Source organism: Protomyctophum parallelum (assembly GCF_964188405.1).
Source record: "Protomyctophum parallelum genome assembly, chromosome: 1".
Taxonomy (NCBI): domain Eukaryota; kingdom Metazoa; phylum Chordata; class Actinopteri; order Myctophiformes; family Myctophidae; genus Protomyctophum; species Protomyctophum parallelum.
Genome location: NC_139697.1, coordinates 107,572,282 through 107,585,653, shown reverse-complemented (window position 1 = coordinate 107,585,653; position 13,372 = coordinate 107,572,282). Strand labels below are relative to the sequence as shown.

At 44.1% G+C, this 13,372-nt stretch overlaps 2 protein-coding genes across 3 annotated transcripts in view; one reads left to right on the top strand and one right to left on the bottom strand.

Moving 5' to 3' along the window:
* ncbp3 (nuclear cap binding subunit 3) overlaps positions 1-3,654 on the top strand; it is a 27,353-nt gene extending 23,699 nt beyond the window's left edge. For both annotated transcript variants that reach the window (XM_083764837.1, XM_083764836.1), the window contains one exon: positions 1,409-3,654. In XM_083764837.1, coding sequence (XP_083620963.1) covers positions 1,409-1,502 — 94 coding nt within the window. In that variant the 3' untranslated portion in view covers positions 1,503-3,654. The remainder of the gene's footprint in view (positions 1-1,408) is intronic.
* A 7,107-nt stretch (positions 3,655-10,761) lies between these two features.
* On the bottom strand, positions 10,762-11,943 carry LOC310871804 (kelch domain-containing protein 3-like; the record flags this gene model as incomplete). Its single annotated transcript, XM_083783439.1, has 1 exon — positions 10,762-11,943. The coding sequence occupies one exon, from the start codon at positions 11,941-11,943 to the stop codon at positions 10,762-10,764; it is 1,182 nt and encodes a 393-aa protein (XP_083639565.1).
* Between the last annotated feature and the right edge of the window lie 1,429 nt (positions 11,944-13,372).

The window sequence follows — 13,372 nt, the reverse complement described above, 5'->3', positions numbered from 1 at the left end:
GAAAACTGTCAGGATGTAGAAGACGTTTATAGAATCTGATCTCGGGTCAGAATGGGTTAAAGCATGATGACATTTGGGAAATGTTGCCTTATATTGGTTGTCAATAGAGCACCGATGTCCTGACGTCACTGTCGGTAGAGGGCGTCAGTCCCCAGGTTCATGTATTTTTTATTTGCATTGAAATCCCCATAGGGGGGATTTTAGATCTCTTCATATAAGAACTGCGTTTGAAAAATAAACCGACTTTTCACTCATATGGATATGAAGCATCGACTGAAGGTGGAAATGTACAAATATACCCAAAGAGTAACAAAATAAGCGTTAAAGAAACGAGTCAAACAACCCAGAGACTACATTTACGGGTAGGCGGGTGGCTGCATCGAATACTGGACTACTCGCCCCGGTGCGTGCCCGTTTTTCCTCCCGGAATTTTCCCCAGTGAGGGGGATAACTTTGTAATATGCTATTGGCTGTTTGTATTCTTTTTGGAAAAATATAAAAAGATACTCCTGTGGAAAGGCTATATTATATTACTTATATTGACCCTATAAACTATTTAGTATTATGTAAGGTTTTGCCCCCTCAAATGGTACCTCGTCAGATAATCCCCACATTATCCTACAACAACTTCTGTGAACAGACTTCACTGTATAGTAGCTTTTCATAAATTATATTTGTACTTAGGCTGTCTGCTGTCATGAAAGTTTATAGTTAGAGAAACTCAAAGTCCAGCCGTCTGCTGTCCAGCCTCTCCCACCCCTCACTCGGGAGAATTCTGTGAGGAAAACAGAAACGGGGCGAGTAGTCTTGTTACCGCTGCATCTGCCCGTCGCACAACATAAACTGAATGTTAATTACGTTTGTTTTTATTTTATTGATATTTAATGTTTCGTGGTTAGTACGAGTCGAGTCACCACCAGCTGAGCTTACGTCAACGAGGAATCTCAGGAACGCAATGTGTCGACAGCTGGGCGTGACGTATATTAGCAGCGACATTGCCTTCATATGTAGTTTCAAGGCCTTTGCGGCCACATTAATTCCATTTTCTCCAGAAACTGGCTGTATCAAATATGAATGAACATCATTAACGACACACAGCCACCCCCCTGACAGAAAGGCCGGGGTGATCGGTTTATTTTTCAAACACAGTTCTTATATGAAGCGATCTAAAATACCCCTATGGGGATTATAATGCAACTAAAAGATCCTGTGTACTGGCGCGGCGGCGCCCTCTACTGAAAGTGACGTCAGACTTCGGTGCTCTGTGGTGTGGTATAGAAAAATGTCCATAACTTTTGTTTTCGCCTGCTTGGCACTCTAGCGCCTTTATTTTGGATTAATATATATAGTGCAAATGTTCAGATGTAACGCGTTGTAAGCTTGTAGTTCTGCTATTTGTCCTATTCAGGCTCCCGTCCAGCAGGGGGAGCCGTCTGGACCAGCTGCCCTCGCTGCAGATCGAGATCAGCCGCGAGGAAGAGAGCAGCGACGACGACATCTGACCTACAAGACCACCTCCATCTGACCTACAAGACCACCTCCATCTGACCTACAAGACCACCTCCATCTGACCTACAAGACCACCTCCATCTGACCTACAAGACCACCTCCATCTGACCTACAAGACCACCTCCATCTGACCTACAAGACCACCTCCATCTGACCTACAAGACCACCTCCATCTGACCTACAAGACCACCTCCATCTGACCTACAAGACCACCTCCATCTGACCTACAAGACCACCTCCATCTGACCTACAAGACCACCTCCATCTGACCTACAAGACCACCTTCATCTGACCTACAAGACCACCTCCATCTGACCTACAAGACCACCTTCATCTGACCAACAAGACCACCTACAAGACCACCTCCATCTGACCTACAAGACCATCTATGAGAGAGAGATCCTACCCACACTTGTGGTCTTTTTAAAGGAACACTTCGTCCATTTTCAAGGTTAGGGTTACTCCATTTAGTATCCGAGGGTCTGAAGATCAGATATAATATTATAACGATCATTAGTGAGGACCAATAATATTAAAGATAGGTTTAAATTGGTGAAGTGCTCCTTTAAGCTCGCAGTAAGCTGTGAAGCATCCATTTTTGTAGTCCTTTTGTTGTAGTTCATCAACACCTCAGCTCTGTTTGTGGCGTGTTGGAAGAACTGCAATTCCCAGAATGCAGTTGGAAACAAAACCAAGGAAGTAATGTTGCTTTATGTTGTCCGAGCCTGTGTGAATTCTCTTTGAAGTTCATAAATAAATATACATTTACCGTATATTTTATTTTATATTTTTGGTGCCTGTCGTAAAAAAAAAAGAAACACATTTATGTTGATAAAATATATCAAAAGTATCTTTTGTTTGAACTCGTCTGACTTTAGAGTTAAATTAACTGAAGACTAAAGCCTCATTCATAGTCTGGATTTTCGGTGGTGAGGTGACCACCGCTCCGGTGGTGAGCTGACCACCGGAGCTGAAATAACGTGGAGCGGTGGTGAGTAAAAACAGAGAGAAGGGCTGGAGCGGTGGCGGTGGTTTGCTCTTCACCGCGGCTCAGTGACGTCATGTTGTAGTTCGGTGGTCACCTCAGTGACGTCATGTTGTAGTTCGGTGGTCACCTCAGTGACGTCATGTTGTAGTTCGGTGGTCACCTCAGTGATGTCATGTTGTAGTTCGGTGGTCACCTCAGTGACGTCATGTTGTAGTTCGGTGGTCACCTAACCACCGTAAATCCAGACTATGTAAGGTCAACAAGGTTAACAAGAGTTAAATTTACACTGAGGAAAGGTTAACCCTCGACACATACGCGTGTTTAAAACTACACTCCGTCGGCTTTCTCTCTTTACAAGTGTGTTAACACCTGGGACTCGAACCCTGGGTCGTGTGTGTGTGTGTGTGTGTGTGAATTATGAATTATTCGGCTCATCTTTTGATCTAATTCTGAGACAATAATCTGTGAAGTTAAATCTGAACGAAATCAAACCTTTCAGCGAGAATTATAGATCTGTTATTTTCTCTATTTTGGTTTTTATTTTATTTGAATTGTTCTCACACTTTAATTCACGCCAACAAAGCTGATTTTGACATTTTGTAACTAAATCCATTGTTCAAAAACCTGACAGCATTTTATTTCAGTACAAATTGATGGGGTACAAACTAGAGCTGGTCGATCTTTACACGACTCCCATTGGAGCTGTGAGACACAGAACACGTGTGTCTCAGGTGTGAATGAGGCCTAAGTGAGTATTTTACAGTCTCAGTATTATTGTATTCACCGCACCAACGTCAGTACGCTTGCTTTGCTGTGTCGTCGCCCCTCGACTTCGCCGCTCGTACAGAAGAAAACCCGCGGGTCTCGTTGAAAATGAACTACGAGTCGCGTCGTTAAATCTCTGCCCGTTCGAAAGGACCCGAACAGCGTAAATGTGTAGTATTATTAAAGACTTGTACTTCCACTTTAAAATACCCAGTGTTAATTTAACTGAACAATATATGAATGCCTGTGTTTCCACATTAAAATACCCAGTGTTAATTTAACTCTAAACAATATATTAACCCATTCTGACCTGAGATCAGATTCTAAAAATGTTCTTCTACATCCTGACAGTCTTCTGAAAAAGCTATGTTTCTGTGTCAGTCGTTCTTCGATTTTTCAAAAATAGCAGACCTACAAGCTCGTAGCGCGCCACTCGGTGGCGCGCTACGAGCTTGTAGATCTGCTATTTTTCAGTAGCTAAAGCATAACATAATGCTAACACCAAAATGGGTTAATGCCTGTACTTCCACATTAAAATACCCAGTGTTACACATGTAACCAAATGGACCCTGCATGTTGAAATGAGTAAAAGTGTCAATGTGTGGTCCATTTAGTTTTATTTGATCTTTTGAAGTAAAAACAACCTCAGCGTGGATAGAGAGACCATTTTGTTTTATTTTATTCTATATTTTCATTTTGTTTCCTGATTTATTTTATTCTTATTCTTTTGAGCAATGATGTCATAATGTTGGTTATTGGTGGATTCCTCCAGTGATGTCATCATGTTTGTTATTGGTGGATTCCTCCAGTGATGTCATAATGTTTGTTGGTGGATTCCTCCAGTGATGTCATAATGTTTGTTATTGGTGGATTCCTCCAGTGATGTCACTGACCAGATAGCCAATCGGATCACTTGACAGATGAGTTGAACTTCCTGTTTCATCACATTAAAATCAAATAAAACTTTTTTTTTCTATTGCTTTGTATCTTTTTTTTAATATTCTGATTGGTTTTATTGTTGAGGGGCGCTAGCCGCTAGCCCCTCCTATATACAGGTTTAATGTTTGTTTTATATCATCATTACATCACCTAATCGTAGCTGTACCGAATTCCCTCCTCGATGTAAGATGATAAGAGCGCCCCTCACTTCACACAGGTGTGATTATTACCATATTGATATTATGATGTCAGTCGCTGACCTTTGACCTGGTCAATTCTGCTTGTAGCAAAGCATCTTCAATGTTTACTTCACCTGCATTTATTCATTCACCATTTGATGAATTTAGCCCCAACAACAAGCATGTATATCTTCTACATTCTCTAATTATTGAGTTGGACTTCTTGTAAATTAAGTAAGGCAGATGTTTAACAAAACAATCATTTAACTCTTGAGAATTCTAACATGAAACCGCAGCTCTGAAGAGTATAATATAAATAATAAGGGTCAATTTGGTTACCAACTAACTCCATCATTTAGCTGGGACCACCTGGAATCACTTCAAGGACCACTGGTTGAGAACCACTATCTCCTCACATCACCACAGACTCGCCTTACATTATTATTATTATTATTATTATTATTATTATTATTAGTAGTAGTAGTAGTAGTAGTATTAGTATTAGTAGTAGTTCAAGGTCTTTTAATGTCCCAGAAGGGCAATTAGGTTACAGCAAAAGTAGTGTTTAAACATACAAACAATACAGGACAACAGCAGTAGTAGTAGTATTAGTAGTACTATTACTAGTAGTAGTAGTATTATTAGTATTATTGATTGATTGATTGAAATATTTATTAACAGTTTGTAGAATTTACAGTACATTTTAAGCACAAACTCAATACAAAGACTTAACTGTGAGTGGACGACCCAATTAAGCATTACACTTGTTTACAACAGGGTCCACATTGTTCAATTCATAAAAAAAATATTACTAGTAGTAGTAGTAGTAGTAGTATTAATTATAACTAACACACAACATTCTCATTAATATGAAGTATAAAAACGTTACATTAATAATAGCTAGTTGAACTTTCTACAGGTACATTTATGCACCATCGTATGACGGTGTCGTCGCGTTCAGAAACAGCAGATCTACAAGCCCACAAGGCGCCGTGGGTGAGACTTGTTGTGGGCTTTTAGATCTGCTATAACGGCTCAGTTTCCCCGCCCCGTGGTGGAGCTTTGAGCTGCACTGTGATGCAGAATGCAGTGAAAAGTGGGTAAAAGCGCCATCTGGTGGACTACAGGATCTCCTCACTGGTCAGCAAAAACACCTTGAAGACCTTAACAGGAGCCCTCGTACAAGGTTTCTTTGACTATGCATCCACCTCTTGGTACCACAGCACCTCAAAGGCCCTTAAAACAAGGCTCCAGACCTCCCAAAACAAACTGGTCAGGCTCCTACTTGGCCTCACCCCCCGAACCCACCTCACCCCTGCCCACTTTGACAGGCTGGGATGGCTTAGGGTCGTCGACAGAGTACAGCATCTTGCAATGGGTCTGGTCCACAAGATTCGATACACCACCAAGATACCCATGTACCTGTCTAAATACTTCCTTAATGTAAACGAAGTCCACACCCACAACACCAGAGGGAGTGCAACAAACCATGTACAACCCAGATTCGGCACAAACAAGGGACTAAATTATTTTCGCTCCTATGCCACCAAAATGTGGAACGCCCTACCAACAGTCATTAAGACATGTGAATCCCTTGACTCCTTCAAAACCGCTCTCAAAGGGCACCTACGGATGGCTGCAATTCGAAACTGGCCTCTGTGAAATCTGAATCCCCCCCACCCCCCCCACCCCATTTTCCCTCACTGTAGGCCTATATTGTATCTTTTCCCTTTTTTGCTTCCCATATGATGAATTTAGCTACATAGAAATGTCTATTTGTATGTCTCTAAATGTTTGTATGTCTTTAAATGTTTTGATGAATTGAACAATGTGGACCCTGTTGTAAACAAGTGTAATGCTTAATTGGGTCGTCCACTCACAGTTGACAGTCTTTGTATTGAGTTTGTGCTTAAAATGTACTGTAAATTCTACAAACTGTTAATAAATATTTCAATCAATCAATCAATCAATCAATCAAATAAATAATAATAATAAAATGTATTTATTTATTTGTAGCACCTTTCATGAAATGAAATGAAATGCAGCTCAAAGTTGGAGAAAAAAGAAAAGAAAAGCAGGAATAAAACATTAAAATAATAGCAGTAAATAATACAGTGAGGACATTAATAATAATAATAAGTTAGCTTTAGCTATCGATAGCTTTATGCTATCTTCATGGGTATTAATACGTGTTTAAGTGTTTTATTGTTGTTCTAAAAAATTGAAGATTATTTAACACAAACTGTCGATTCAAATAAATAAAGTTTTACAACAAATAAAGTGTCGTTTTTACGTCATGAAGACACACAGCTACTAGCTAGCTGCTCAGCTAGCGGATAGCTGGCTAGCTAGGCCCGTCACAGTACTGTCGAATTATTATTAATTATTTTATTCTGAAGGCAACCGGATGTCTTAAATTTGCTAGCTCTCCAACAGGAAATTCAAAATTTGCTCATTCGACGGAGTCCTCTCAAACCGGAAAATCTAAATTTGCTCATTAGACGGAGCCAAACGTCCGGCTGTTTTCGACGCGCGTCACCGTCGTACGGATGAAATACACATGCTGTTTTCGACGCGCGTCACCGTCGTACGGATGAAATACACATGCTGTTTTCGACGCGCGTCACCGTCGTACGGATGAAATACACGCTGCCGCATCCTGCAGTTGTCGGTTGTCACCACCAGGTGGCATCAGAGACTACATTCTGCTGTATCTGTGCTGCGTTGTATGTTTAGGAAGCATTCATAGGGCAACATGTGTAGCCTAAATGTACTCAAATAGCCAGTTATAAACCTAACTAATACCTACCCTAGTTAGAACCTTAATGTACTCAAATAGCCAGTTATAAACCTAACTAATACCTACCAGATTACCTACCCTAGTTAGAACCAAATAGCTACTTAACTAATACTTAGCCTAGTTATTGTCTCCACCAGGCCGAAGGCATGTGGGGAGAGTATGTTTTGCACTCCGTCCGTCCGTTTGTGTGTCCGTCCGTCCGTGTGTCCGTTAGTAGCTAATCTCGGCCACCGTTAACCCGGTCGATGGCAAATTTTGCACACACACTCCCTGGATGCCAACGATGAATCTCTGCCCCAAACTTTCCAGAACGGCCTGTTATAGCGCCACCAGGAGGCCGCTTTGTGCAAAACAAGTTTTTGCACAGTACACCTACAGATTTTGTCCAAACATCACGCAAATTGGTACACACACTCCCTGGATGCCAACGATGAACCTCTGCCCCAAACTTTCCAGAACGGCCTGTTATAGCGCCACCAGGAGGCCGCTTTGTGCAAAACAAGTTTTTGCACAGTACACCTACAGATTTTGTCCAAACATCACGCAAATTGGTACACAGTCTCTCTAGAGCCATTCAACGAAACCGGTCTTTCAGATTTCTCAGACTCCATCCTGATTGGTTAAGATTGGCTTCCAAAGTTCACAGGAGTGCTCAGTTTCAAACAAAATACTGCAAATCATGAACACATTGCGTGATTTCCGTGAAATTGTGCACCCACATTCCCACTAGGCCGAGGACGAAATGCCACATGAACAATTTCAACTCATCCTCAAGGTGGCGCTATAACTGGCCGAAAAGTGTTTTTAACTCTAACTGCACGGATCTGTGGATAACTTTGTATGCCAACTCCCCTACATTCCTATCCTGGTGGAGACCTGTGCCCAGAAGGGCACTTTTTCTAGTTAGCTAAATGTACTCAACCTGTTCACACTAACCCTAATCTTAACTCTAATCTCTAATCTAACCAGGGTTAGTGTGAACTGGTAAAAGAGACTTTATTCTCAATGTGGGTTTTTTTATAGGTTAAATAAAAATATATGCTAATAATTCACCTCATTGTTTATGAAGGATTAAAGAGTTTAAATAATAATTTAAATTCAGTTTCTGTTTGTGTCTAGTCTTTATAATGTTTAGACTTGTTTAGACTTCACTGTATATGTTTCTTTTCCCTTTTTGCTTCCTTTATGATGAATTCCTGTTCTGTTCTTTAACTATATAGAAGTGTCTATTTGTACGTCTCTAAATGTTTTGATGAATTGAACATGGTGGACCCTGTTGTAAACAAGTGTAATGCTTAATTGGGTCATCCACTCACAGTTAACAGTTGTATTGAGTTTGTGCTTGAAATGTACTGTTATTCTGCAAACTGTTAATAAATATTTCAATCAATCAATCAATCAATCAATCAATCAATCAAAGAGAACTACGCCATTGCAGGCTGCTTAACTGGTGAGAAAGTATCCAGGACTCGTGTTAAATAATAGACAATCGTTTAGTATGACTCGTACTAAACGATTGTCTTGTTTAATGATCTGTCATGTGTTGATGACATTTCAACGGGCGCAGGATCCAAAAGAATAACTTAGAAAGGAAAGAGGAGGAGATCCACACACCATTGTAAACGCTCCCAAAACTATTCATCCAGACAACAGAGCGGAACACAACACAATGTTGGGCCTCAGGTTAACCCGAAATTTAAAATGTAATCTTTTCTGAAAACTCTCATGTTTCTGAATCAGTGGTTCTCAATATTTCGTGTCAAAGACCCCAAAAATTGGCCGCCGACCCCCATCTGAAAATATGTTGTTCCAGTGAGTGACCCCCTGCATAGATTTATGAGTTAAAAAGTGAAACTCTGAAAGAATATAGGCCTATATTCAAAGATCTGAGGCACATTTTCACCATTTTTCAAAAATAGCTGACCTACAAGCTTCATAGCGCGGCACTCGGTGTCGCGCTATGAGCTTGTAGATCTGCTATTTTTCAATAGCTAAAGTATAACATAATGCTTACAACACCAAAAGGGGTTCCCGCCCCAAAACGGGTTAAAACAAGACTCCGGGGCCTCAGGGACCTCAGGGCCCTCAGGGGCCCCCCGTCAGGTATCACATTGTTTTGGGAGCTTTTAGAACGGTGTCCCTATACGTCTGAGCCCCTGAGCATCCCGGTGTGTTTGGACACCAGCCTTCTTACTTTAAGCAGCCTTCCCTTCCGTGCATGCAGGACACTACATTGGTGCTGTTGTTACTTGCAATAGTCTGGTGTCCAGGGGGTTGCTCTGGGTCTGGGTCTGGGGTCCAGGGGGTTGCTCTGGGTCTGGGTCTGGGGTCCAGGGGGTTGCTCTGGGTCTGGGTCTGGGGTCCAGGGGGTTGCTCTGGGTCTGGGTCTGGGGTCCAGGGGGTTGCTCTGGGTCTGGGTCTGGGGTCTGGGGTCCAGGGGGTTGCTCTGGGTCTAGGATAGGGTCTGGGGTCCAGGGAGTTGCCCTGGGTCTGGGTCTGGGGTCCAGAAGGTTGCCCTGGGTCTGGGGTCCAGGAGGTTGCCCTGGGTTGGTCTGGGTCTGGGGTCCAGGAGGTTGCTCTGGGTCTGGGGTCCAGGGGGTTGCTCTGGGTCTGGGGTCCAGGGGGTTGCTCTGGGTCTGGGGTCCAGGGGGTTGCTCTGGGTCTAGGATAGGGTCTGGGGTCCAGGGGGTTGCCCTGGGTCTGGGTCTGGGGTCCAGGAGGTTGCCCTGGGTCTCTGGCCTGAAATATAACAGAGGAGTAAAAAAAACAAAACAAAAAAAACAAAAAACAAAATCATCATCACACACTTAAAACAAAAACACAGCGGTCTCAACCTCTGCTCTCTAGTTCAGCTCTGCTCCTCCCACTTCAAACATCTGCTTTCTGAAGCTTAAACATCTGCTTTCTGAAGCTCCTCCCACTTCAAACATCTGCTTTCTGAAGCTTAAACATCTGCTTTCTGAAGCTTAAACATCTGCTTTCTGAAGCTTAAACATCTGCTTTCTGAAGCTCCTCCCACTTCAAACATCTGCTTTCTGAAGCTCCTCCCACTTCAAACATCTGCTTTCTGAAGCTCCTCCCACTTCAAACATCTGCTTTCTGAAGCTCCTCCCACTTCAAACATCTGCTTTCTGAAGCTCCTCCCACTTCAAACATCTGCTTTCTGAAGCTCCTCCCACTTCAAACATCTGCTTTCTGAACGTCCTAAACATGTGTTTGTGCATTCGTCTTCTGCAGCCGTGTTCATGTGCTCATATTGTCATGCGATGTTACGCGATGCGAGAGTGTCGTTCTAGCCAATGTGAATCGCTGCCCTCCACACTGGCCTGTCTGTGGCCTCTACAGTGTTGTTAACCGAGGGGTCGCACCACAGCGCATCTACGTAGGTGGAGCTTCTTGCCTTTCCTGGCTTTGGGTCGGGTCACGGGCGAAACCTAACCCTTTGCCCTGGGTGGGGTGGGGTTGGGGGCTAAACCTAGCCCTGGGTCGGGTCGGGTTAGGGGCTCCTGCTGCTGCTCGGTTCACTGAGCACACTCCTGTGCTCTTGCTCTCTCTTCCCGTCTGACTGAAGGGAGTCTCCTCTAATGGTGGTGAGCTCTCGGTCTGTCCGTTTCGTCCTTTACGCCTCCTGGAACCAAGCCTTCCCTGCCGCTGTCCTCCTCCGGCGGTGGTATCTGGGGGGGCTTCCCGGTGCCATTGGCGGTCGCCATGGCGGCCAGCTCCCAGCGGATGTCGTGCGGGAGCCCGGCGTGCTCCTGGCCGTACCGAATGACCGCCAGCTTGCACAGTGTCTTCAGACTGGGACTCAGGTCCAGGATGTAGAGGTCGCCGGGCGTCTGCCTGCCCCCGAAGAGCACGATGCGGTCTCCCACCATGCAGCAGCACATCCAGGACATGTAGCACGGCCCGCTGCCCTTGGGCTCCACCTGCTTCCACGAGCTCTCCGGGTTGAACTTCCACAGGTCGTTGAAGTTGTTGCCGCCGAATATGTACAGCTCCCCGTTGTGTGCGAAGGCGGACTGGCCCCGCCTCCCCTCGGGGAGGAGTCTGGCGGACGGCGTGCTGAGCCAGCAGTTGGTCTGCGTGTTGAAGGCCCTGATGTCGTTGTAGTGGCCGTCGCCCCCTCGGCCCCCGAACACGTACATCTTCCTCCCGATGACGGTGGCCGAGTGCCACTCGGAGGGAGGGGCCGGCTTGCCCTGCGTGCCGACCAGGGACCAGAGCATGGTGGCGGTGTCCAGCTTGTAGATGTCGTTGGTGTATCCCTTGAGGAGGTTGAACCCTCCGAACACGTACATGTTCCTGTCCAGGACGCACGCCGAGTGTCCGCAGCGCGCCTCGGGCACGGCGCCGCCCACCCGGGGGTTGAACCAGCGGTGCGTGTCCACGTCGAAGGCGTAGAGCACGTTGCACTTGTCGCCGTAGATGGTCAGCCCGTTGTCCACCTCCTCGATCTCCGTGTTCACGATCCCGCCCCAGATGTAGATGGTGTCGTCCAGCAGCACGGCCGTGTGGCACATGCGCATGGGCACCTCCAGGGGGCGCTCTCGCTCCCGCCTGGTCGCCGCCGCTGCTGCCGCCGCCGCCGGGGGGGGCAACTCGGTCCAGCGCAGCGACACGGTGTTGAAGACGTGAACGTCCATCTTCTTGGTGTCGTTCTCGCCGTAGCAGTGTCCTCCGAACGAGTACACCTTGTGACCCACTGCCACCGCAGCGTGGAGGAACCTCCGCGGCCCTTTCAGGTGGACCGTCCAGCTCAGCATGAGGAAAAGAATGGTTGTCCGAGTGGACAGCGCGGCGCCGCGCGCTGATATAGGCCGCGGCGACACAAACGTCACGTGAACGCTCGGGGGACCCGGTGCGCCGAGTCAGTGAGTCGGGGCGGCCAATGAGGGGAGCCAATGAATTGGCTTTGTGACGTCACTGATCACATCATGGGGAGGTTAGCACCTCCTATAGCCAGCTTTGTGTGTTTGTGTGTAACCCATAGTGATGATTTGATTGGCTGAGCAATGTGTGTACGCCCATTGCGATGATTTGATTGGCCGAGCAATGTGTGTACGCCCATAGCGATGATTTGATTGGCCGAGCAATGTGTGTGTACGCCCATAGCGATGATTTGATTGGCCGAGCAATGTGTGTACGCCCATAGCGATGATTTGATTGGCCGAGCAATGTGTGTACGCCCATAGTTATGGGTCCTAAAATAATAATAAATAAATATAAAATCACACTGTGTGAAGTGAGGTGCGCTCTTATCTTACAACATCAATTACAACATGTTTGTTTAAGCAACGGGTGCTAATGTTTGTTTAAGTCCTCAAAACAAACATCTCTTTATTGTCTGTGGGCGTTTTCTTAAACAAACATTAAAGCTGTATATAGGAGTGCCCCTCAAAAAGTGAGGGGCACCGCTAATATATTACAGTCTAACTCATGTTGATTAGGTGATGTAATGGTGATATAAAACACTAATATATTACAGTCTAACTCATGTTGATTAGGTGATGTAATGGTGCTATAAAACACTAATATATTACAGTCTAACTCATGTTGATTAGGTGATGTAATGGTGATGTAAAACAATAATATATTAAAGTCTAACTCATGTTGATTAGGACCTAATCAACATGAGTTAGACTTTAATATATTAGTGTTTTACATCACCATTACATCACCTAATCATTAGGTGATGTAATGGTGATGTAAAACACTAATATATTAAAGTCTAACTCATGTTGATTAGGTGATGTAATGGTGATATAAAACACTAATATATTACAGTCTAACTCATGTTGATTAGGTGATGTAATGGTGATATAAAACAATAATATATTACAGTCTAACTCATGTTGATTAGGTGATGTAATGGTGATATAAAACAATAATATATTAAAGTCTAACTCATGTTGATTAGGTGATGTAATGGTGATATAAAACAATAATATATTAAAGTCTAACTCATGTTGATTAGGTGATGTAATGGTGATATAAAACAATAATATATTAAAGTCTAACTCATGTTGATTAGGTGATGTAATGGTGATGTAAAACACTAATATATTAAAGTCTAACTCATGTTGATTAGGTGATTTAATGGTGATGTAAAACACTAATATATTAAAGTCTAACTCATGTTGATTAGGTGATGTAATGGTGATGTAAAACACTAATATATTAAAGTCTAACTCA